The sequence below is a fragment of the Hakea prostrata genome, chromosome 11 (assembly GCF_041222555.1).
Source record: "Hakea prostrata isolate BN-2017 chromosome 11, UWA_Hpros_2, whole genome shotgun sequence".
NCBI classification, from domain to species: domain Eukaryota; kingdom Viridiplantae; phylum Streptophyta; class Magnoliopsida; order Proteales; family Proteaceae; genus Hakea; species Hakea prostrata.
In genome coordinates this window covers 19,059,486-19,085,567 of record NC_142610.1, presented here as the reverse complement: position 1 = coordinate 19,085,567, position 26,082 = coordinate 19,059,486, and the positions used below count along the sequence as shown (strand labels likewise).

Here is a 26,082-nt window from a genome sequence, read left to right as displayed (position 1 = left end):
CAGATCTTGTACTCAACATCCCATACCTAAATATGTTTTTTATAACTCTTTGTATGACTCCTACCGTGCTTTTATATCCTCTCTGTTATTTGTGTCTGTTCCTAAAAAGTGGCAGGAAGCCTATGCTGATAAGAGATGGAAGGTAGCTATGGCAAGAGGAAATGCAGCAATGAAGAAAAATGACACTTGGGAGCTGGTTACACTTCCTCCAGGAAAAAAAACCAATGGGCTGCAAATGGGTGTTTGTGGCTAAACAAAATATGGATGGATTAGTCAACAAGTTGAAAGCTAGACTAGTTGCAAAGGGGTTTACCCAGATCTATGGGATTGATTATCAGGAAACTTTTGCCCTGTTTGCGAAACTAAATGCTGTCAGAGTTTTGTTGTCTGTAGCTATAAACAAAAACTGGAACTTACACCAACTAGACGTAAAGAATGCCTTCTTTTATGGGGAGTTAGCGGAAGAAGTCTATATGTAAATGCCACATGGTTTCTCCGATGACAATACTGTAGGGAAAGTTTGTCGGTTGAAGAGGTCAATTTATGGGTTAAAATAGTCTCCTAGATGCTGGTTTGGACTCCTCCTAAAGGCAATGACTTCTATGGGGTACAAGCAAAACAATGCTGATCATACAATATTTCTTAAGAAGTCAGGTACTAACATCACACTTTTCATTGTTTATGTAGACGATATTGTCATCACAAGGAATGATGGTGAAGAAATTCAAAGGTTGAAGGACTTTCTTGGAAGAGAGTTTGAGATTAAAGATCTAGGGAAGTTACAATATTTCTTAGGGATTGAGGTGTCCCGATCAAAGAAGGGTATATTCCTAATTTCCTATCCTAAAGAAAGTATGTCTTAGATTTATTATCAGAAGTGGGAATGTTGTGTAAAGTAGTTGATACCCCTATTGAAGCTGGAGCTAAACTTAAAAGAAAAAGAGGGAGAACCAGTGGACAAAGGAAGATACCAAAGGCTGGTAGGGAAGCTTATTTACTTGTCCCACACCAGACCAGACATAGCTTATGCCATGGGGATAGTGAGCCAATTCATGCATGATCCATATTTAGCTCATATGAAGGCTGTTACCAGAATACTACAGTATTTGAAGGGAACTCCTGGAAAAGGAATACTTTTGTCACCCACTGATAATCTAAAGTAAAAGCATACACTGATGCAGACTAGGCTGGATTTCCATACAGGAAGTCAATTTTAGGTTACTGTATCTTTGTTGGAGGTAATCTAGTTACTTGGAGAAGTAAGAAACAAAATGTGGTAGCTTTATCCAGTACCAAAGCTGAATATAGAGCTATGGTTCGTGGAGTTTGTGAGCTACTATGGTTGAAAGGCTTGCTGCAAAATATTCGAGTCCAAGTTCCAAACCCTATGATGTTATATTGTGACAACAACGTTGCTATTAGTATTTGCATGCCTTTTGTGAGGTCTGGAGACCAAGTAGCAGATGTTTTCACCAAGAGTTAAAAAGAAAGATATTTCCTTCCTATTGTAGGCAAGTTGGGCATGACTAATATCTATGCCTCAACTTGAGGGGGAGTGTTGGATTCTACTATGAGTTCAATTAGAGTTTGTATTCATATAAATTTCTATTTCTTGTTACCCAAATAAGGGTATTTATGTAATAGTGTACTTTCCACTTAATTATAAATAGAGGGCTTGAGATCATTGATCAATAAGCCATTCTACCACAATCGTTTCTTTCAACAGCAATAGTAAAAACAAACAGTCAAAGTGTCTTAGTAGGTTAGTAAGGATACCTATGGATAGTAGACTCCAATACTTATTAATATTCTTATAACTAGGTTTCTTTTTTCTTTTCTTTTTTAATGGAATAAATCATCCAGTTTTGCTGGTTTGAACCAGTGGGTCAATTTATGTCAATTTTGGAATAATCTCTTCGGGCTTAGGGAATATACCTTTTAGCTGTTTTTTCAAGTCTCCCCACCCTTCCACAAAGTTTAAATTGGTAGTGCTTTGTAATTAGATTCAGCGTAGGACCTCAACTCCTAGATTAGGAATGCCTGTTGGCCACTATAAACAACAGAAATTGTGGGGAGCACTCACATTTGTTAGGCTTTGAAACTTTATTTTCTTGCAAGCTGCTCCAGGAAGTCTAACACTGAAGATGTCTAGTGTCAGATCAAGGTGAGACTGATGCTCAATCCAATCAACATCTTGCAGTGTGAAGCGTGAGTGGTCTAGATGAAGCTCCTTTTCATGGTACAATAACCAATTTTTATTCAAGTTCAATTTCAAAAAGCTGCCGCCATTGAATTTCTGCAGCAAGCTTGACCTGAAACACCCCCTTCCCTCCCCCCCCCTTCCCTGCCTAGACTAAACCAATCCTCAGACCACACCAAATCCGATTTGGATTTCACCCCAGCCCCTGGAGAACTTTGATCCAAACCTCAGACCTAGCTCCCATTGTAAACCCTAGATTGTATTCTCCTTCATTTTCTTAAAACAAAGAAATCTAACCCTGATTCGGCTACAGATCAATTCCAGCATTCCTCCACCTTAAACTCAGCCACACTTTCACCATTAGACTCCCATAAACTCATTTGCCATAACCATCAGCAAACCCTAACGCTCATTTTACCCAAATACCTATTCTTGGCTATTTCAAATTAGAAATTATTGATTGTCACAGCTCCTGGTTGTTTTGGTTTGGAGTTAGTACCCTGCCAATTAGGATAACATCAATAACTTCAGATGATGGTCTAATTTGGGCTGGATATAGCTTTAAGTCATGGGCCCTAAATAGGGGCCTGATTGGGCTAGCCTATCTTCATCCCGTGGTGGCACCGTTGGAGCTCTACATTGGGAGCCCTACGGATGTTATTCCAAATTTAGGATTAATTTTCAGCCAGAGTTAAAGGTACTCCATCATTTGCAAAGTAGGTAATTGTCTTCATATTGTCTGCCACATTGTTTGTTTGGTCCATTAGTGGGCTAATTAGGAATTAATGCCAGCCTACATTAGAAAATCTCCACATATTACAGCTATTATGAAATCTGAGGAGTTCTGAATCACCTCCACAATCAGTTGTGGACACGGCAAACTTTGTATATATTTTTGAGCTCTGCCGTAGTTGTCGGTTACACAGTGGCAAAGAGTGCAACCAGTATGTTGTCAGAATGCTCCAGAAGGGCCAGAACACTCCACTGACACCAGCAACCTACATTTCCTCCAACACTTCAGTCAAAATTAGGTTTAACTCTGACAGGATTGAGTGAATTCCAATCATTAATTCCTCTAAATGTTTGTGGAAAGTAATTCCAATTATGATGTCCTCTCTATAAGGCTGTGATCATAGCATCAAACCTGACTCCTTGAAAGGAATGTTACAAAATTTGTCATGGTTGAATGCCCAATGATGTGCACAAAGAATGATCCCCATCTGCGTGATTTCTAGTCTTTCATCCTTCAGAAACCCAAATTTCTCTTCCAGAAAAGGCATTTCAAGACTTGAAGTATGCCTTTAATTTGTTTTCACTCACTTAAAACAGACAAACAGATCAGCCGTGTATACAATACTTTCAGAAAAAAATTCACGACCATTTATAGAGAATGCATCAACAAGCAGGCAAATAGTAGGTCTTTGGGTATGACCATCAATAATCCAAATAGAGGATTCCAATCATCAACCTTTCCCAAGGAAGGATATCCTCGTTTACTGATACACGCTCTAAAGAATAAATATTATCATTTAGGGGTTATACATTCACCAATGATGGAGTCCAACCAGAATTGTACTACAATCAACTGTAAACTTTTGAGATGGTATTGCCAACTCAAATGAAGGTTCCTAGTCCAGGCACTAGAATAGAAATACAACAGAATGCTTACAAGGTAACTAGTACAATCACAAAACAAGTTAATCCAAACCAGACATTTGTACTTTCTGCACCAAGCCTCTTGATTTTGCAGGTAGTTAAGATAGCATGTAATTGAATTTTTTCCATTCACCAGAGGTACTAGGAGAATATTACCTATCCTTCCAAGATAGATGATTCCCCAGAGCTTTCTGCAGCTCAACACGCTTAAAAATTCCTGAGTTGAGCCAATGATCTGGGGAACCACGATTCAGAAACAATTTGATTCTGAGTTGAAGCTCTTGTTTGTCCAGTAGACTTATCTGCAAAATATATAATGCTCAACCAAACTATGTAACATAATTTTCATTATTTTCCATAGCTGCTAAGGGACATGCTGAGTCTAAATCAGTTTACAACATCAGATAACTAGATCTACAAGCTGTAAGAAAAAAAAATCTCATTACTTGAAGAAATTTGTTTGCAATTGACAGAGTAAAGATATGTATGCAAACGTCTTGTAAGTATTAGAAAAAAACCATCTTTGACCAATATATTTTCCTGCATATTTGTTAGACTTCTTTTAGAGTGGGATGTCTGACCCTTTTTGTGTATGATAGGTATTGACTTAAAAATTAATAGTATGTATAGAGGAAAGTAAAGGAAGAAGCATTCTAATTGTTTCAAAAGACTTACAAGTGGCATGATATCCTAAGCCTGGTGATCGGATGAGGATGGAAGATTGAGGAGGGTAAGTCAATCAATTATTCTACTAAAGTTCAACTGATTCGAATAACCACCTAAGATTTAAGAAACCAAAGTTAGGAGGGCAGGGAACAGGGGGATATTTGACTTCTGTAAGAGGGAAACTATGCTGGACAAACAAAATAAGGATCCAATGTATACCTGCAATGATGTTGACAACACCTACAGGGCTGCAGCTCAACTTTCACAAAATCTCCCTCCACTTTATCAGCTGAGTAGTTGCTTTCACTCGATGGTTCACCCTGCAACCTTGTTGCCAGCTCCATCCTCCATTTTCATTCTTTTGCTCCTACCCTTGATCCAGCTCCCGACTTTCTTCTGATGGAAACCCTTGTGTCAATTTGTGTCCCTTCCTTGCCAAACCTCCCCCCTTTAGCCTAATCTTTCCCAAGCCATATGCCCCACAAACACCATCTTTTCCTCCCTTCATAACCCCTTTGTTTCTGGGCCTTAAATTCAACTTACCCACTACCCTGAAACCCTTCCCCTTAACCTAACCTATTTCTTCCATCCCTCTTCATATACCAACTTAAGTTGGCCTATCAAGATCTCATTGGTGGGATTGCTTTACAAGTGGGAATTCTGTTCATTCTGATCCTACAACCTCATCTTCTCCACCAATGCTGAACCTGCAAACTACTCTTTCCTTACTCTGCTGGCTTTGTCAACTCATCCCCCTATCCTCCTCTTCATGTTGACCAACATCACGACATTAGTTCCCCTCCTTGTCCCAAAAAATCAGTCCCTTTCTCTCATTCAAAACCCTTACTCAAAAATCAGTCCCTTTAGTGGACAAGCCTTGGCACAATGGTTAGTTATCCTACTGAAACTGTTAGTTGCAGGTTCAGAACTTGAAGAGAGCCCCTCCAGCAGAGCAGGGGGCAAGGCTAAGCATTTTGCACCCTCAAACCCCGCAGTAGTAGGAGCACCATGGGCTGGTTCTTCTATTTCCGATGGACTAACCTGCAATCACTATGGATTGCTCATTCCAAGGCTCATGCTCCATCTTGAACATGGTCCTGTTAGTCGTGTTGTACTTATACTTTTGCTTGTTAAGGCCTTCTACTGGTGTGCTATCTTCCTAGTTGTCATGTGTTGTGTTTTCATGGGGTTATCCTCCTTCCCTCTTTCAGGCCCCAGCCTCCCCCCCCCCTTTTTGCTCTCTTGAAAAGTTAGGTCTTGTAATTTGCTTGCTACTTGTTTGTCCCCCCCCCCCCCCCCCCCCAATCCCCCTTTTCTCTTCCCTTCAGCAATGGAAATTTTTATTCATCACCGGGAAAAAAAGGGGTATCCAATGGAATCTGTGTGTAGATAGAAAAGCAAAAAGCTGAGTTGAATTGTGTTTTTCCCTTCTCAAGTGTGACACTAGGTAGAGGTAACCAGAGTGTTTACACCTTTCTTCTCTCTTTAGGAATGTTGAAACATTTTCTTTGTGTCCCCTCTTGTGTCTGGTGCTCATGGTTGGGAACTAACATAAAACCACAACCAGATTCCGTTTCTTTCTCTTGCTCCATGCTCGGAAAACAATCAATTCACTTCTTTTTTGTGTGTCATGCAACATAGGCATAGGCATGCACACAACGGAGACCTTGCTACATGTTTGTGATATTATGTAGTTGAGATGCAAGATGTTGCATACATGTATCTGCTTATGATTGGAAGAGTAGTCAAGGCCAACCAATCGGTTTGTTTGTAAATGAAGGAAGAGGCTAGGAACCATTAAAGAAAGAGTTTTTTGGGTCAGTGATTGACTCCCACTTTGTAATGTCGTGTCACATAATGAGCACAAACCTTTCTCAATTAAGGACACCTCATCCATGGAATAAACTTCGATTGAAACGGTCAAAATTTTGACCAAAATCACTGCATTTTTGGAAATTGAAACGAAACCTTCAAGATTTCATCGAAATCATAGGTTTCGACCAAAATTTCGCAAGTGTCGACACTCCGACTTGTACACCTCTTTTGCTCCTCGTTTGCCTACAAACACCTCTTGAGCTTTGGCCACTTAGGAAACTCCGGCGGCAATAGAATGTGAAGCATGAGCCATCCTCAACAGTTCCAAACTTACCCATTTTTTTTATTTTTGTTTTGTTCATGCCTTAAGTGATCTTGTATTTCCTTGAAATTAATATATGTTTAGTCTAGGACTATGATCTATGATTGTGTGTTGTTAAACTTTTTTTTTTTTATATTATTTGCTACTATTTTTTTTTTCTCATTTTAGAAACTATTTTTTAAATTATGTATTTTGAAAAAATACATATGTACACATGATATATGAGCTTCAACTTAATATATGTGAGACACCAGCACTTGATCTAGTTGGTCATTGTATTTTGTTAACTTCTTATATATGTAACCATTCTATCAAACAATCCATTTGGCAGTATAGTTGAATGAAAATTTTCAATGGTTTTTTTTGGGCAAAATACTAGTTCCATTATGTTTATTATGCTTTAAATGGGTAGGAGGCAAGAAATAAGATGAAATAGAGGCATATAAGGCCCGAAACCTAGGGTCGAAATAAAATAAAAGAAGTACCAGGTTTCGACCTAAATTGATTTCAGTTTTTGCCTGGGTTGAAACTTATGTTTCGACCGAAATTTGCACCATGACCTCATCTAATTCATGAACAGAGTCTATATAAAGAAAACTTTTTCCCTATACAATTGCAAGTCATTCAACAGAAGAAAAAGCCCAAAGGCTTGGATCAGATATACTTTGATACACTAATTATAACAATAATTTGTCACTTCAGAAACCTTACCACGATCGGTATGGCATGGGGATCATCATCACGGTCGATAAGCGCTAGAAGCAAAATATCCAAAGGAAGAATCTCATGGCTCCAAATAAAAGAGGAAAGATTCGTGCTAACCTTTATTAGAAGATCCTGAGTGGGAGTAAACAAAAGAAACACCAACCCAAAGGACGACACCCCCCCCCACCCCAAAGAAAAAAAAGAAAAGAAAAAAAGAAAAAAAAAAAAAAGAAGACAGAAAAGAAAAAGAAATTAGACTCAGGAATAGTATCCAACCTAGGGAATTTCACTAGTGATCACCCAACGCAATGTTTACCTGCAAGAGATGTCCACGCTGCAGTTCCATATGGATATGGTAAAGAAGAACATCAACCAGTATGTATACATTGGATGTTACTTCTTCAGGAGAAAATTCTCTCAGGACACGCCCCTGCATTTAAGAATCATAATACCAATTGAGAAGAACAAAATCAAACTGAGGATAATGCACTAATAAGCTAGCTACATAGCACAAGAATTTATTAAGCTAGTCATCAAAAAGTTATAGAATCTTACTAGATTTGCACTATTAATGTTTTCGAGGTGCCCATGCATAAGAATCCAAGCACCAGCACATAGATACTGCCGATGTTGAGGAAAACTATGACTAATGTACGTCATAACATATTTAGGATCAGCTGATGGAGACAGAAGATTTGTGCATTGATTTATAACTGTCGTCTCTGCCTGCCCACAGAAGAAGAAATGCTTAGTTTATTATTCAATAAATGTGTCAAAGAAATAAATTACTTAAATAAAAAACAGGATGTATTCAAAACATAATCATAATTCGTAAACTTTGGTTTGAGGAAGGGAGAGAGCATAAAGAGCAAATTTCCTCATATCCATCATAGCTTATCAAAGAATATTGTTAGGCATTCATTTCTTTTCTACAAAAATTATAAATAAGTCTCAATAAATCATCCCACTTAAGAAAGGATTCACAGGGACCCTGCTTCCATACCCTAAATTCCTTGCATTTCTGAATCAAAGATAGTTACTCGTTATTTGATAGTAGAGAGATAAAGACACATCAGAACAAGAACATTCTTATGATGTGAACAAGAGAATGCCTCTTTAGTTCTGACAACCAACTCTACTACTGCTCCTTTCTTGTTGACAGCAATCCAGACAACTCAATAGCTCTCCAAGATGGCAGGATCATGAGGTGGACATGCTTCCAACATAGACTCCATGCTCCTAATTTTTGTCAATCAATCTTTTTAAGGGTAGCAATGTCTTCATAGCTTTCAGATCTCTTCCAATGATCATGATATTGCCACATATCCCAGTGCTGTCATACACATCAGTCATATACATGGTTGGAACTGTAGGACACAAGACAATATAAAGTACATAATTCTGTGTGCATGCTTTACAACTCATCTTATCTTTCATCTCTTAATTAAGCTCATGCACTTTATAAATGCTTCCAGTTAGTAAATTATTGGGTTATATCAACTAACACCAGCAATCATCTCTCTTCAATAAAATTCAATTTCTTTTCAAACTAGACTTATGCATTTGCATTTCTATGTGCAAGAATTAAGTAAAATTACACTTCAATCCAACAAAGAATGTAAAACAATTACAAGAAGGATCCAAAAAGTAGATGAAATTTCAGATGCATGCAAAAGTACCATATTAGCGGAAACTGAAGGAATGTTCAACCAGAATATAGATCCACATTGATGAAAACTGAGTTATATCCACCAGAAGTAAAGAAAACACAATACACTGAGACTCTGAGAGAAGGTAATTTGAAAAGTTAAAAGCCATAAACAGTAAACCTGTTGCCACGCCTGAATTGTCTGGGCCCTTTTGTCCACCCGCCCCGTTAAGGCTTCACGGATAACTGGAGGAAAATAACGTAGAGTATTTTCTGACCACATATGTTGACTTGTTGCTGTTATTTGTTCCAGAAGAGGTGCAAGGAAAAGCATGTGTTCAACCTCAGCAATTCCACGAGTTTTTATAGTGATGGCAAGATTTATCATTGTTATCCTATTCAAGGTTTCAGTGAATTCAGTTGGGCCCTGCAAAAGTCAGGACAGAATTTTACATACCCAGAAAAAAACAAAGAGTTACTGTTTAGAGACCTTCACTGTTTTTACCTTCAATTCTTTTTTCACCAGGAAAAAGTCTCTCAGTGACAAGATGAGATTCATGCATAGATTTTCAGCCAATCTGAACACACGATGATCTCCACGTTTGCTCTTTAGCATAGAAATTATTTTTATGACATCATACATCAGGGTCTTGCTTTTTCCATGGTACCTACAAACAAAGAAAGCAGGATCAGCATTCTTTCACTTCATCTTCACAACACATGCAATAAGAAATAAATATGCTATGCAAAGGTTGTCATGGTAAGACAATTAATGTTGTTACAACCACCTATCCCAAAAGCTTGAATTGTCAAGGAAATGATATTACAACGTATATCAACACACAACAACATCTCCCTGCACATGGAGGCCCACACACGTGTCTCTTCATGTGACACCAGGTACCAAGGGGGCACCATGACACATAACACAAACCCCTCACACTTAAAAAATCAACCTCCTGGCACTGATACTATGTTACAACTGTTTGCTGCCATGCTTGAGTTGTTAAGGGCTACAAGAGTGTACATCAACACACATAAAGAAATATAACAAACATTGATCCAAGTTAAAGGGAGAGTAATTAAACCCTGGGGATTGGGAAACATTTCTTTTGAGATTAAGAAATGGTCAATGTTTTAACCTTTAATGAAAATTGGAGAAATTTAGTAAAAAAAATCTCCTTTTTTTCTGAAGTCTGGACTATAATAAGCAGGAAATGGGAATAATATGATTTTCCCACCAGAAATAGAAAGACCCAATCAAACATTCAAATTTCACTCAAGTTGTTGAAATTATTTGTTCCTTGAGCAATTTTGCCAAATTTCCACCCAATACAGGGGAAATGATTTACAATGCATTAAACTAGGCATAAATGAGAAAGATGGGGAAATCGGCTGCCCAAATATCTCCAATAAAAAGCATAGTTCACAAAATCCAATTTGCATTAAAAAAAGACTTTCAGAAGATTAAAGGAGATTTGTGGCTACTTTCATCAGTAGAGGTGAGACTAAAATTAAGTACAGGGAGTAGGAAAATTTGTCATAGTTGGATAAGGAATGGCTTCCTTTTCATTTTTTAGGGTACTTAGTGAAGTACAGTATTTTTGTTCAATTAATAACAACAAATAGATAAGTAACCTAATATTAGTATCCCAAAATATTAACTATTCTGTTAATCTCCCATGAAATAATTTATTCATTAATGTTATTAATCTAATTTTCTGTTGCCAATTACTACACATATCCACCCATAAAGAAAGAAGGGGAGGGAAGGGGAGTCAAAGAGGGCAATGCAGTCTTTGCCACAGAAACTATCATTAGTCAATAACAAGTTATCATGCAACTTTGGACCAGCAGGCTGTGTTCACACACCGAGACAGTTAAGACTTGGTTTAACTAAGACTTTACATTGGCCTTGATATACTTCTTTTTTAATTTGGAGATAAAGGACCACCTATGCAGACCCTCGACTTTGATCATTATTACTGGAACAAAGAATCACAATTTGCCACCAACCAGAATGCCAATCACCTGTAAAGTGGAAGCAAGCGATAGTTCAAAATTTCAAGCAAGAGCAGGGATACACCAGGTTTATTGAATATGGATGGATTCCTCTGTGTCAACGTCTGTAGAACATCACAGCCATTAGTTGAACTCCCACTAGTGTAATATGCAGACAGATGAAAAGAAGAAGGTCTACAGAAGATTTTGATATTAAAAACTATAGATACAATAAAACTAGAAACAGAATCCACTTTCAAAAATTATATCACTAATAAGTCTTAGACAAGAACTAAACGAGTTACATTCTCATTGACCAATATGTAAATTATTAACATCAAGTTGCAACTTTTTCAGTACAGTCTGACCAGTAAAATACCAAAACATGTCAAATAAAAACATACCATGTGGATATGATAATAAAACAATGCCAAAAAAGATAAACAAACAAACAACAGTCAGCATACATAAACTGTATTTCTGCATTTTTCCATCTAAAAGGAAAACAGTTCTACTCTTTCTTTTTTGTTTCACTAATCATTTTACTACAGTTAAGTTTATATATCGTTACATTTTATATATTTATATTCAATTTTGAATTATATTATTATTCTAATACTAACTTGGAATATAACTATCAATATGAGAATTCTATCATTTTGTCTGGAAGCCACTGAACAATAACAGATGTCAAATGTCATTTAACCTGAATGCAGCTTTGGCCAGTCAATCACGATTTCGTAAATTAAAACAACAATTTTTTTTTCCAAAATGGCACATGTAGAGAGGAATCTACACATAAATAACCTTAGACATTTTTATCTGCAATGGTGATATTATCTTTGGTCAGAAATATTGCCATACAGATAAAGGATGCTATCACCAACATACTCACATAGCTTGGGGGCAATTTTAGCTAGAGAGGAATCTACACATAAATCCCGAATTGGAACTCCAGGACCCTGGATGCCTTCACATAACAGCTGGGCCTTTCTACCTATTAGCTTAAGCTTTTGGAGGAAAACTCCAACATGATAACAGAACATCAGGCCCACAGAGAATAATACATCTTTTATAGTGTCAACCCAAAAGAGAAGCCACATATGCCTCATGTATTGGCATCTGAAAAAGGGACAACACATAGGTGGATCCCGCGTAGCAAAATTCTCAGGCCTTGGATGTCTACATCTATTAGTTGGGTCACTGCACCTAATAGCTTAAACTATTGAGCTGGATAATTTAATAAGATAAATATGGGCCACAATACTGAGGGCATGATCTCTGCTAGTGGAATAGGCCAACAGTCTTCCAACTAGCTAGGTTAGCATTAATGTTTAAAGATCCCTTCCTGTGTGTGTGCCCCTCTTGAAACATAAACTAGGGAAAAAAGAAAACACCACAAAGTTAGAACTGAAAAACGACGACATGATGGTAGCACATATCTTCTAAGATGACTTCCTTTAAATTCTTCAAAGCATATCATCCTCTACACTAGATTTTAATAATACATAATAGCAAATTAGAATCAACTGTAAATGCATTGAAGTGCACCATTATATCTATAGTAGTGTTGAGAATTGTGCTGCCTTGGGGCTTAAGTTATTGAGCTTCTAATTTTAGAGATGGTGACATGGTTCACAAGTTTTGGAGAATTGAGTTACACACTTTCCTTTCTTGAAAAGGTTCCTTGGTGATCAAGGTTTAGGAGAATTAGAAAATATAGTTTCTATTTTCAACTTCTTTCTAATTTCATGTACTTACCTTTTTGGTTCTTTCTATTTTGGACAGATTCATGAGTCCATGAGATGTACTTATTATTTCCTTTTTTAGAGGGAAAGATGGCTTGGTAATCAAGTTGTATTCTAGACAATTGAGGTCTAAAAATAAGAGGCTACAATTCAAGGAGTTCTAAGCTAGAATTGCAGCCCATTGTCACTGCTTCTTCTTCATTCTTTTATTCTTTTTCTTCTTTTTGAATTTCCTTTCAGTCCCTAGGCTGATTACAGGTGCTGAAATTCTAACATGTAGAAAAAGAGCCACATGGGAGAAGCATTTCATAAGATAGAGATATCACTTTGACTTTAAAAAAAGAAGCTACACCAAAAGAAGAGAATATTATTACAGTGAAATGTAGACGAAATAAAGAATGGGGTGCAATCAGCAGCAACCGAGAATATGTTTCAACCATTGCAACACTAGGGATGACCTGCACATAAAAGTAAATATTAAAATAGTGCGGTAAATTGATAAAGCCTTCAATATGACTCATTCAGGCCAATAAAGTGACAGGATTCACTCAAAGGGAACTAAGAAAAACACTAAAAATATCCTATTGCCATTGAACTCAGCATAGAGACCACTGCCACAAGCCTAGGAAACTAGTGGATCTGATACAGGACTACCATATGCAGATAAATCACAATACATTTAATTAGTCTTATTTTGAAACTCTGCCAGTATTTGCTGCGGATCCTAAGCCTGGGTAAAGGAGGATGGTTAGTGAATCATGTCAGCAGCCAGCACCTGGAAAAAAACCCAGCCAAACCCTTTTTACATGGATTCTAGAACCTTATATGATAGACGATCTACTAGACTACTACACTATAGCTCAGGTATAGCGATAAGTGCGCAAGAGTTAGCTAGTGCATGGGCATCTCCCATAAGCAACGCGTCGCGGTACTTGCATGTGGTGATAAGTTGGCAAGAGTTCCCGCACCGTGGACAAATGCAGGTAAAGAAGCTAGTCTAGAAATGTAGGATCAGATTGGCATCTTCGAACATAGGAACTTCAACAGGTAAGAGCTTAGAATTTTTTAATAGATGTTATGATGAAAAGCAGGCTTAATATATTTCACATTCAAGAGACTAGATGGAAAGGTAAAAACTAAGGAATTGGATGACTTTAAACTTTAGTACCCTAAGGATAAAAGTAATAAAAGTGAGTAGGCATAAAAGTGGATAAAGATTTAGAGAACAAGGTGGTGGATGTTAAAAGCTTAGGTGACAGGATTACAGCTATCAAGATTGTACTGAATGAAGATTTTTGTAAATATAATTAGTGCATATGCACCTCAAGTAGGACAGATGAAAATCTAACGATACGACCTAGTCTTCAATAGAAACCTAGGAGAAGATTTTTTTATTGTCACAGAAGGGAAACTTTGCCACCAAAATAAGGGGAGTTGTTGTATTTAACACCAATCAGCAGGTTCCCAAAGAGGAGGTAACTTGCCCTTCACTAGAAGTAGAGCTAGAGGAGGAGTTCTAGAAGCAGCAAATAAACTAGATCCTAGTCACAGAGCCAAAAGGAGAAGACTAAATACGAAGTAGCATCTTCCACACTGGATGAAAATCTAATGTTATGAGTTAGTCTTCAATAGCAACCTCGGTGAACATTTTTTATTGTCATGAGAAGGAACACTTTGCCACAGAATGTCCTAAAAGAAGTGGAGTAGTTGTATTTAACACCAACCAGCAGGTTCCTGAAGAGGAGGTAAACTTGCCCTCCATTAGAAGTAAAGCCAGAGGAGGAGTTCCAGGAGCAGCACATAAACTAGATCCTAGTCACAAAGCCAGAAGGAGAAGACTAGATACGAAGTAGCATCTTCCACACTAGACTCAAAGCAGGAGGACTACGACCACAAACCATTGTGGACATAGGCGGCATCGTCAACGGAGACTCTTAAAGCTTCATCAAGAGAGTTGGATTCAAAACAAAGAAGCACCCCTAAGCCTACAAGGTCTCCCTCCTCAACAATGCTAGACATGAAGTAACCTCTAGGTGCTTGTACCAGTGAATCTCCACTCCTATCAAATGAGATCTTGTGTGATGTAGTCCCCATGAAACTTACCAACATCATCCTTGGGAAGCCATGGTAGTTCGACAACAATGGCACCATCACATGCAACGACAACAAGTGTGTACTCGAACACAAAAGACAAAAGATTGTGCTCCTACCTCCAACCCTACCGGAAGAAGCCAAGAAGAAGTAAGCCCTCTGGACAAACCAGGAGAACTTGAACCCTAGCCAACAACTTTTGACGGTCCCCCACAAGGAAGCTAAAAGGAAGACTAGCATGGGTTTAAGTAATTCTCTAGGATTACATGGAGATCGGAAGAAGATTCCGCATTCATAAGGAATGAATGATTCCAAGAAGGGGAATATTAATGTGAAACTAGAATCAGGGCTGAAACAAGGTCTAGGGTAATAGCCCCATACCCTATGGCCCTCTAGTTCAACCAGGGGTATTTGGTGATTTTGTACTTTACAGTAATTCAATTGGGTCAACTTAGGGTTTCATTGCATTCAGTGTGTTTGTGGGACCCTAGATCTACTTTTATTTTTGAACTTGAGTCCTTATTTGTCAAGTTATTGAAGAGTCCTAGTTAGGATGGGATTCTTAAGTAGTAAGGAAGTCCCTTAGTTGCAGTCTACTTCCTACAAGGATTCCATGTGGACCATGTCTACTTTTATTTTTCAATTCATATCCTTCTAGGGTAAGATATGATAAGAGTCCTTGTATGAGTATGAGTCTTCAGTCAAAAGTAGGGAGTCCTAGATTGTTTTAGTGTCTAAAGTTGAGTCCTAGTGTGAGCTCCTTCTAAAGGCTATAGATAAGCCTCTCTAGGTTGTAAAAAGTAAAATGCAGATTATGATTAATGAATGAAACTGAGATTTGAAGGAGCAGGAGTTGGAGCTGTGGGTTCCCTAGAGAGGGACTTGTGGCTGCTTTAGAGTGATAATCCTGCAAAAAATGTGAAGCTTGGCCATAAGCCTACCACCATCCCTATTTCATTAACTTCCCCCCCCCCCCCCACCCCCCCAAAAAAAAAAAACTCTGGTACAACCTTCCAGCCCCTCTCTTCTTACTTCTTCTTCTTATTCTTCATCCTCCTAGCCAGCAGCAGCCTAGGAAAACCAGAAAACCTAAAACCCAGAATTTTTCCGGCACCATAAACCCTATTCACCTATATCTCCTTAACCAACTCCCAATTCCCTCACCCTTTTAGGATACCTTCCCCATCCCCTCACTTACATTTGGTCCATGCCCCCACCCTTTCCCCTCATCTAAACCTTAGAAATTCTGCAATTCTCCTTCTTCACTAGAAAACCCTAAAAGCCTAAATTCCCTCAACTTCTCATCCAAACCGTCAGCCCTTTTAGGGTTAACCTCCCTAACATCTATTGAACAGTCAACCCTAACCTTAGCCCTAATCCAAACCATAGAAGCCCTAATCTCTATAAACCCTAGAATTCGGAAACCTAAACTTGAATATCCAATTCTGAATTTAATAGGACAGCAAGGTTTCAGACTGAAATCTCTTAGGCCTAACTTCTAAACCCTAGCCGAACCTAACCATATACCCCTTTCCCAGCCTAATCCCCTCAACCATGGGGTATTACAAACCCTAGATTGCAGCTAATTCACTTGAAAAGGATTGAGGGTGGACCTAGACCTAGGGCTTACATCAACCAATTAAACCCTAGATCCTGGTTCACATCACAGGTACATCAGAAAGGGGAGAAGTGGATCTGCCAGTGATGATGGAAAGACGGCACTGGGAGGCAGGAAAGTAATGATGAGGAACATGGTACTTGAAACAAATAAGGTGCCTCCAAGGGGACTGAGTACCCCTGTCAAGAATGATGTTCCATGCTTCTTTGGAACTGAATGAACCAGATGAGCTAGAGGCCCAAATAACAGGATCCCCTCTCCCTGAGGGTCTTAGTGGGATTGGAGGAATCAATTTCCACTGATTGGGAAGCACTGGATGAAAGAAAGCTGAAGGGTTCCAATCATCATTAAGAATAATATCAGCAACCAATGAGAGCCTGTCCAGAACACAGTGTAGACAGATCTTGAGGAGACTGAACAAAGGTAACCGTATGAAGGGTGCTAGTGATCCAACAAGAGATAAGAAGAGCTGCCATCCCAATCTCAGATCAAAGGACTCTAAGAGCAGTATATCTGGGACCTAGTATCATCCGCCAAAACCGAGGAGCATTAGTAGGAACTGCAGCAATTTAAATGGATTCATCTTGAAAAGCCATGAGTGAGGCCAATTAACCTAATTAATATGGTTTTTTGGGGCAATCTTACAGATTACCTTCAGGATACCTGCAGAATTCACATATTTGGTACAAGCAAGCCCTACACCTCCCTAACCTTTGGGAAGGCAGACTGAAGCCCAGCTGGTGAGATGGAGAAACCATGGAGTTTCGTTACCTTTCCAGAAGAGGGAGGCCATAAGGATTTGACTGTAGCTGAGGGGAGATTTGAATCCAATAATTTACAATGTTTGAAGCATTCAGGATTAGCCACTTTGATCCTTATAAAACCAAGACCTCTCTCTTCTTTAAGGAGGCACATAACAGCCCAACTAATGGGATGAAGCAATCTAGATGTTTCAGCTCTTTTCCAGAGAAACACACATAAGGTTAAAGGGTCCAATGCCTTGACAGTGGACTAAGCCACCCTCAAAAAAAGAAGAAGAAGAAGACGCATAGAACCAAATTGGAGGATAGACACTTTTGCAAGGGAGAGGAGGTCAGTCTTCCAAAATTGAAGTCTCCTACACAGCAAATCTAACACTGAAGTGCAATGGTGGGCCGTTGATCTGCATAGAACCAAGGCTGCCTAAGTGCTTGACTGGAAAGCAGCCATGAGAGAAGCCTGATCTCAAGAAATGAAGCCATATCTCTATCATATTCCCAGAATATGAAAAGACCAAAAGTAAGGTTTCCGCAGGTTAATATGAAGAGCTGTCTTATCTTGCAAAGTTTGGCAGTTTGGATAACGCAAAGTTCCTCTAATCTCTCTCATTGCAGCAACAAAAACTAAAAGACAGTAACAGAATTGACATAATAAACAGTGAAGGTTTCAACTAACCATAATACCAATTATCTTCTATTTACAATCAGAGAAGAACAATCGGAGAAGAAAATTTTTCATCAATGAAAAAGTTGAAGTAACATTTGAGTACCTGACCGCCAAATAAAGAATCTTCAATTTGATATGACAGTTTCAAACATAAGTTGATAGAAAGACCAGATAACAAGGACATTGGCAATGGGTTTGTTTCCCGCATCATCATTACCCTCTCACCAGCTTGCACATTAGATCCTGGCAACAGTTCTTGAACTCCAGGAGCAGCAAACCAATTCATTAGAGCATCACAAGCAGGTTGGGCCATGGTATGCGAAAGAACCCAAAACATTCCAATCGATCTATCGTCCATATTCATGTAATCTAGCGTACGCTCTCCTAAACACAAAACTACCAAGTGTCAACAACAGTGGTACTTAAATTTCATTTGACAGCAAAGGCCAGAATACCAACAAGGCAGTTTGTGATTTATCAGAGACGTGGGGAATCAATTTGGAAACATTAAAAAATTCAGCAAATGCATTGGTACAAGAAAGAAATCTCTAACATGGGCCAAAAAGCACTGTTATTACGTATAGTAAACCATGACATAATAATATATATAACAACATCCACTAGCTAATACAAGTAATATGAAACTAGACCAATTGAATCGAGCTTGCAATGGTTATCTGGTGGTAGCTGCAAGACCAGACCAATTGCAGAATTTTACAGCTGGGGCCTAAAATTGGAATCGCTTCACTTAGCAACTTCAACCAAAAGAGGCAAGATGAGGAGATCCAACTCAATGAGGGGACTGTTGATGTATGCTAGAAACGAGTTGAACCACAGACCGTAAACAGGAAGAAAAACAAAGACAAAGGGCAGACAGAAGACCCAGCCACCGAGGCAACCTCGGGGTGCTGGAGGGTGGGGGGTGGTTTGTGCAGGCATTGTTGTGTGGAAGAGATTGTACCATCACACCAGCAGGGGCCACAACCATATACTTGCAATTTATTCATCTTCAATCTAAACTCCAATGTAGGGTTACACACATTAATAGCAAACTAGAACTCCTAATAGTGGATTTTATTTATTTATTTATGCATAAGTGGCACCATGCTTGGGGAAGAAAGCATTGAAGGTGCTCTCCCAGATTTGTAGCCCTCCAGATGGAACATGACTAGAGTACATTTTCATTTAGCCACTCCAAGAAGCAAAACCGATTCGGTCATGCATGACCCATGACGAGCAAAATCAAATTTGGGGATTAGTAGAACAGAGCTTTATTCAAAACAATCCCATCCATTTAATTTAAGAATTTGGTCAAAAAGCAGAAAAGGTAGAATTTGGATTCAATAATTATCCATTAAAAGAAATATTGAACATTATTTTTAATACTTGTACTACCTGTTTCACTTTTACAATTATCATATGTGCGTAATATATAAATGATATCAAAATTGGAACAATATTAGTTTATTAACCAGAAAGCATAACAAAAACACTTGGCACTCAATTTAAACTTTGGACTGAGATGCATTCTCGATTCTATACATTCTTTTTTTTATTTTTTAACAAACCTTGACAATATGATTGTGATTGAAAAGTTAGCTCAATTTTTCACCAAAAATTCAAGTTGATAACATTTCAAATAATCATGGATCTTTTAATGACTCACATACGTCAAACGTATGCTCTTCATGATTTTAAGTTTTTAAACCATCAACCAAAAAAATAGATAAATAAATGATTTTAAATTTACAGTTCATCAACCATTTTTTGAACATCACCTTCCTACCAACAGTTTCACCCCCAAAGATTAGGCTCCTAACCAAGAATTGCATGGTTGACAATTAATTGTTATCATTTTTTAAGCAGCCATAAGCATAGTCTTTTAACTCGCCAAATAATTCCCAAATCTGGAACAAATTTTTTTGGCTTATCAAAAAAAGAGGGTTGTTGAGGTTCTTTATTTATTTTATATAATGACCAAAATGATTAAGATAATATTTGGATTCATTTACAGAGCTTATGATAGAGTCCCTAGAGCGTTAATTTGGCAAGTACTAGAGAAAGGAAGTGTTGTGAGTAAATATGTAGATATAGTTAAGGATATGTATGATGATTCGGTGACTAGTGTTAGAACAGTGGGGGACAAAGTAATGAATTCCCGATAACAGTTGGGCTACATCAAGGGTCAACTTTAAGCCCATATCTATTTGCACTAGTAATGGATGAATTAACCAAAGACATTCAAGATGAGGTCCCCTGGTGTATGCTTTTTGCGGATGATACTGTGTTGATTGATGAGACCCAAGTGGGGATTAATACCAAATTAGAATCATGGAGAGTAGCTTTGGAATCAAAAGGCTTTAAACTTAGTAGATCGAAGACAGAATGTCTAGTTTGTAACTTTAGTCATGATCGGGCAGATGATGGGGTGGTGATACTTGACGATAAAGAGATTCCTCAGAGTGATTGTTTTAGGTAACTAGGTTCAATCATAAGTAAAAGAGGTGATTTAGAGGATGAGGTTTCCCAAAAAATTAAAATAGGGTGGATGAAGTGGAGAGGTGTGTCCAGGGTCTTATGTGATCGGCATATTCCATTAAAGCTTAAAGGAAAATTTTATAGGACCGTTGTTCGACCAGCTATGATGTACGGTGCAGAGTGTTGGGCTGTTAAAAAGAATCATATAGATAAACTCAATGTAGTAGAAATGAGGATGCTAAGATGGATGAGTGGCAAAACTAGGATGGATAAGATAAGAAATGATCATATTAGAGTTGGTTTGGGAGTTGCTCCCATAAGTGATAAGCTTCGAGAAAGTCGTTTGAGGTGGCACGGCCACGTTCAACGGAGACCTATAAATGCCCCTGTACGGAGAAGTGATATAATCCATATTGAAGGAACTAGAAGAGCTAGGGGTAGACCTAAGATAACCTTAGGAGAAGTGGTGAGAAAAGATATGTATAGCTTAGGCCTTGTATCTAGCATGGCCTAGAACAGAACTGATTGGAGGGCAAGAATCCATGTAGCCAACCCCATTTAGTTGGGACAAGGCTTATTGTTGTTGTTGTTGTTGTTGTTGTTGTTGGATTCACTTACAATTCGGTAAATCTCTATATATCATGACTTTTCTAACTCTGTGAGACCAAAAAGTGTCCCCGAATTACAAACAAACAACTACATATGCGACTAGAGAACTTGGTATATGTTCACTATAATATCAAGCTCCACAAAATCTTAGGTGGAGTTTACAAAAGTAGGTGAAGGATAGAGGCATCCCTACGTTGAATGAGCTTGGGGAGGAGGCCCAATAGGTAATTCCTTAAGAATTCATTCAACTTCAACTGCAGCTTTAAAAGCTTATTAGTTTTCTGGGAATATATTTGTTGTTTCTCAAAGTACAAAAATTGTTCTCTCTCGTGGTTTAAAAAGTTAATACTCTCATCCCATTGTTATCTTTCGGAATTCATTGCTCAATTTTCTTTTGCTTTGGAGATTTCCTATTTGATCCTGCCTGGGATTAGACCTATTTGTTCTAGCTCTTTATTAGAATTACAAAAAAAAAAATTTTAATTATCATTATGTTAACAGGCATTTGCAATTAGCATCCAAGTTCTTACATCTGAAATAAAGGTTTATGTTTGAAAGTACATGACAAATAAAGCAGTTTTCAAACACGATGAAGAATACCATAAAATTTCTGCAAGCACCCCTAAGTCTTCATTCTCAAATTTACATTAGGGGAACTGATTCATGAATTGTGATCACTGTCAGAATACCAAAGACATGAAACATGGATCTATAAGTGTACAAGATTACAGCAAGATAGACAAGCTAAATAGAGTTCAAATTAAATTAATTACACTCTTTACCAGATTCCCCAAAAAACCCAATACACCACAACAGCAAAGGAAAATGTACCTTTGGTGACTTGCTTCCACCACTCATCTATTTGCTTTCCTTTCTGAAGTTGTTCATGACTTAAAAACTCTCTAATTGAAGTGTTGAAAGACCAGATACGCAATGTTTGGCTACTGCTTATAAAGTCAAGCAGGATGCTTTGAGGACCAACATTATTTGGATCAGAGTTTCTATCTTCTCTGTGAAATGATAGCATCTTCCGAGTAGTCTCCACCTATAAGACAATTGCAGTGTTGTTAAAGTCAAGAATTTATAAACAGTAGACAATTACGAATATGAAATAAGAAACCAATATAAAGGAGGGCAAACAAGCCTTGACAAAAATTAAGGATAAAACTTCTTCAAAGAATGGAAAAGAATACCAAAAAGCTACTAGATAACCCACTTTGAAAGTAATGACTTAAGCAAAGTTAAGAAGCAACCTTCCTGGGGTCTGTACTTGAAGCATTTGTCACAATCTCCTTCCTAGGGTCTGTACTTAAAGCATTTGTCACAATCTCAATTCGAATAATCTGAGCTAGTAGCCATGTCACGTGATTGGTTCGAAGAATCTGGTTCTCACCCTTAGTAATTCGTGATGCAAGTTTGTCCACGAAATCAGTAAAATCAATACACCCATTCTTCATGAGAAAGAAAAACACATCCGAAAATATAAGCCAATCTTGCCAACAATGTGTATCTGGAAAGAACCAATTGCAGATAAGAATTGCATTAGTTTACAAGGATACACCCAGGTAGACTATCACTTCATATACCAGCTACTTCAAAAGTCCACCATCCCCTTTTTCTTTCGAGGATCCCATAAATCGACAGCATTATTAAAAAGGTTAGGAATCAAACGAGCTGCAAGTATGACACAAGGATATGATAACTGCTCCAAAAAGAAGTTTAAATATTGTAAAGCATCGTGGAACTGTTGACGTAAATATAACCAAATTATTCTTGACTAATTTTCATATTCTAATAAAGACCCGGTCCAAGGTTCTACCATCCACCATACTTTTTATATGGGATTTTCTCAATTATTACAGCGAAATACACAAAATTCCTATAATGGCAATCAAGTAAGGTAGATGGTAGAAAACTAAAACTATAAACAACAACAATAAATGCTTTTTTCTAGATATTCTAAAAAGTTGCCATACTTGGGATTTTACTGCACTTTTAAAAATCATTTATGCCTGCGTCCCTGTTCTTTTATGTTCTCATATTTTGGTATGTTAACAATTCAACAGAGACCAGAAAATTAAAACTACCACTGTTTTACATTTGACGTCAGAGTTTTAATGTTTTGCCTCAAGTATCCAAGAGACCACGGTTGTATTATCTGAGGTTAGGGCTATGGATTTAGGCTCACTATTCAAATATGGAGTGAATGTAATAATTCCAAATGCAGCCCCCCAGGTAAGGGAAAAAAGGAGGGGTGGAATGTAGAACAAAAAGGGAAGGCACCCCCAGTGCCCATGGGGGGGTGTCCAGGTGGGGTATTTGAGGTGTGTTTGGCATGCACTAAAGCCCCTGGAGAGGAGACAAAATAGACAAGTTAAGACCCTAGTAACAACAATATGCCTGTTCACTGGAGTACCCAAAGAGTTGGGGTGGGGTAACAATTGAATACAGGAACTAACAAAAGACAGGAGGGTTTCCAAATCAAGGCTGAGGCAATCTCCTAAGATTCAGCTCCATCCAAAGGTGAAAGAGTGTAGCCCCACAAACCAGCTCCCCACTAGTTTCACAAGTAGAACAACCAAAGAAAGACCCAGTAGTCCACAACCATTCCCAGGCAAAGCATCTGATATGTCTAGATTCTAGAACAGGACCAAATGAAGCTAATGAAGTTCAACAAGTAAAGCGACCAAGGGGAAGGGCAAAGAAAAGGTGGTCAACATCTTCAGCTCCATTCCAGCAAAACTGCAATGGGTGAAGGCAAGATGTGAAGGCGAATAAGGAAAACCTAGGTGGGAAGGAAAAGCTAAGGGCTCTCCACGTTGTGAGGGCATGACAAGGCATATGACCTTTAAACCCAAACAAGATGGTGCCAGGGGACAGGGTTGCCAGGGGCGAAGGCAACATCCAAGCAGAGGTGGTACTAACATGCATTATTTTCTTTGAAACATCACATATAGTTGTTTGCTCATGTGGAAACTTCTTAGTTTCTGTGTTGGTTCTGTTAAACCGTGTGGTGTAAGGATAGGCTTCTTAAAGCTACTTAATTATATTACTATTACCGAGTGGGTTTAACGTAATTAACATAAGCTGCCCTTAGTAATTTTACAATTCCAAAAGTATGTATATGGACACCGTCTCACGATTGAAACAGCTTATCAGTCCTCCTGTTTTTTGTTTTCTTCTGTTTTTTCCCCCCGGATGAATTTCATACCAAAGGGAAGAAGAGGGGAGGGAAATAGAAAAGAGAAAAAAGAGAGCTTGACATGCAGCACCAAACCTGACAACAATGAGACCCAAAGACAAGGCCAAGACGCCAAGCTCAATTAAGCCAAACCTAGAAACTCAAAAATAATTTTGTTCTTGACTTGGCACGGATCACAGGTGGCAAAGCATCAAACTACAGGGATTTCTTGCCTAGATGCTTCCATACTGCTTGAAGCAACACCATAGGATTCAAAAATTGCAGTAACATGGCCAAAAAGGGCTGATTCAGCTTGTTGCAGGGATGGCAAAGGATTCAGAAGCCCTAACATCATCAATCTCAGAGCCAAAGGATGAAGAGGTTGCAGCTGTGCAGAATCCTTATCATGAGCAGGGTCTTCAATGTAGTCAACTTCAGAAGCTTCAAATTGATCAGCAACAGTAGCAGGGAGACCAGGGAAAAGCACATCAGAGACAGCACAGGCAGGGAAGGAGGATTCAGGACAGCTCTCAGCACAGCAAAAAAGAAGCAGGAAGAAAGGAAGACAGAGGAAGAGTAAGTGGACCGAAAGTGAGAGAGAGAGAGAGAGAGAGAAGAGAGAGAGAGAGAGAGAGAGAGACAACAGGATGAAGAGACACAAGAGAGGAAAGAGAGTGAGAGGGCAGAGGCCCGTTCATGCAAGGAAGAGAGAGGGAAGATAGGGTTTGAAGAGGAAGAGACAAAGAGAGACAGAACGAGAGAAAAGAGGGAAGAGAGAGGCAGAGAATGAGTGAAGCAAGAGAAGAGTGGGAAGAAGAGACAAGGAGAGATGGGAGAGGGAAGAGAGAGAAAGGGAGAGAGAGAAGGCGAAATCAATGTTTCATGGATTCAGAGCTCTTCTAATCAATCTCTGTTTGATCTTCCATTAAGGCTATCCTTTGGGGTTTGCAGCTTTCTATGGAACCCTAATTGATGCCACATGAAAATAAATTAGGGTTTCTTCTACGAAGGCTGATGAATTGTTTCCTCCTTGTAGGGGTGCAAGTTTGGCCTTGGCGGCCCTGACCGCCCTAAACCCGCCCTGAGCCCGAATAGGGCTTGGGCTAAAAATTTTGGCCCTAAGGGCGGGTTAGGGCCAAAATATTCTGGCCCTGAACTAGGGCCAAGGGCGGGCCTGGGATTACTCTCTGGCCAGCCCAGCCCGTCCCTGATTTTGGCCCTGATCTTAGCCCTAATTCTCAACCTAATCTTGATCCTGACCCTGATTTGAGTCTGGACCCTCCACCCATATGGAGAGGAATTAATTATAATCCACATGGGTGAATACTTGACATGTGTCAAATTTTAAAAACATGATCATGTTTTATAGTAGATTAATAAAAATAAATTATATCCTCATTACCAATGTAGTAAGCATCTATCTGATTTTGGCCCTGATCTTGACCGTAATTTTGGCTATAGTCTTAATGTTAATTTGTCAATGATCATGTACTAGATTTTTACCCTAATCTTCATATTAATATTGATACAACTATAAGTCTCGATTTTGACCTTCAGTCCTTTTAATCATATTAGAATATGAGTTCACTTTTTATATTATTTTTAAGGTAATTTTTATTTTTCGAACTAAGTAATTTTAAGTTCCCAAAAAACATTGACTTTATTTTTTTGGACTAATGCGAGATAATATATTATAAATAATAAAAACTAGTACATAGAGAATTAATATCTAACAAATCTACACCCCCAACTTCTCATCATGAATATTGACATCTTTCTTTTGTCTCCAATGTGATATTTCAGAAAAACTTGTTAAGGATAGATAGATGTGTCTGTAACTAAAATATAATTTTCTTTAACTACGAAAAAAATACCAATACTAAATTGTCATTGAATACTAGTTAACAAGGTTTTGAATG

The 26,082-nt window shown here is 38.3% G+C and overlaps 1 protein-coding gene across 1 annotated transcript in view; it reads right to left on the bottom strand.

Moving 5' to 3' along the window:
* The window catches only part of LOC149000613 (mediator of RNA polymerase II transcription subunit), a 71,737-nt gene that overhangs the window by 17,436 nt on the left and 28,219 nt on the right, over positions 1-26,082 (bottom strand). The window contains exons 6-16 of the mRNA XM_089139416.1: positions 22,236-22,492; positions 21,814-22,027; positions 17,999-18,279; positions 13,136-13,219; positions 11,044-11,138; positions 9,518-9,680; positions 9,194-9,439; positions 7,920-8,090; positions 7,681-7,794; positions 7,371-7,496; positions 4,013-4,158 (exon numbers count right to left, since the gene is read on the bottom strand). Of these exons, the coding sequence (XP_088995542.1) occupies positions 4,013-4,158; positions 7,371-7,496; positions 7,681-7,794; positions 7,920-8,090; positions 9,194-9,439; positions 9,518-9,680; positions 11,044-11,138; positions 13,136-13,219; positions 17,999-18,279; positions 21,814-22,027; positions 22,236-22,492 (1,897 nt within the window). The remainder of the gene's footprint in view (positions 1-4,012; positions 4,159-7,370; positions 7,497-7,680; positions 7,795-7,919; positions 8,091-9,193; positions 9,440-9,517; positions 9,681-11,043; positions 11,139-13,135; positions 13,220-17,998; positions 18,280-21,813; positions 22,028-22,235; positions 22,493-26,082) is intronic.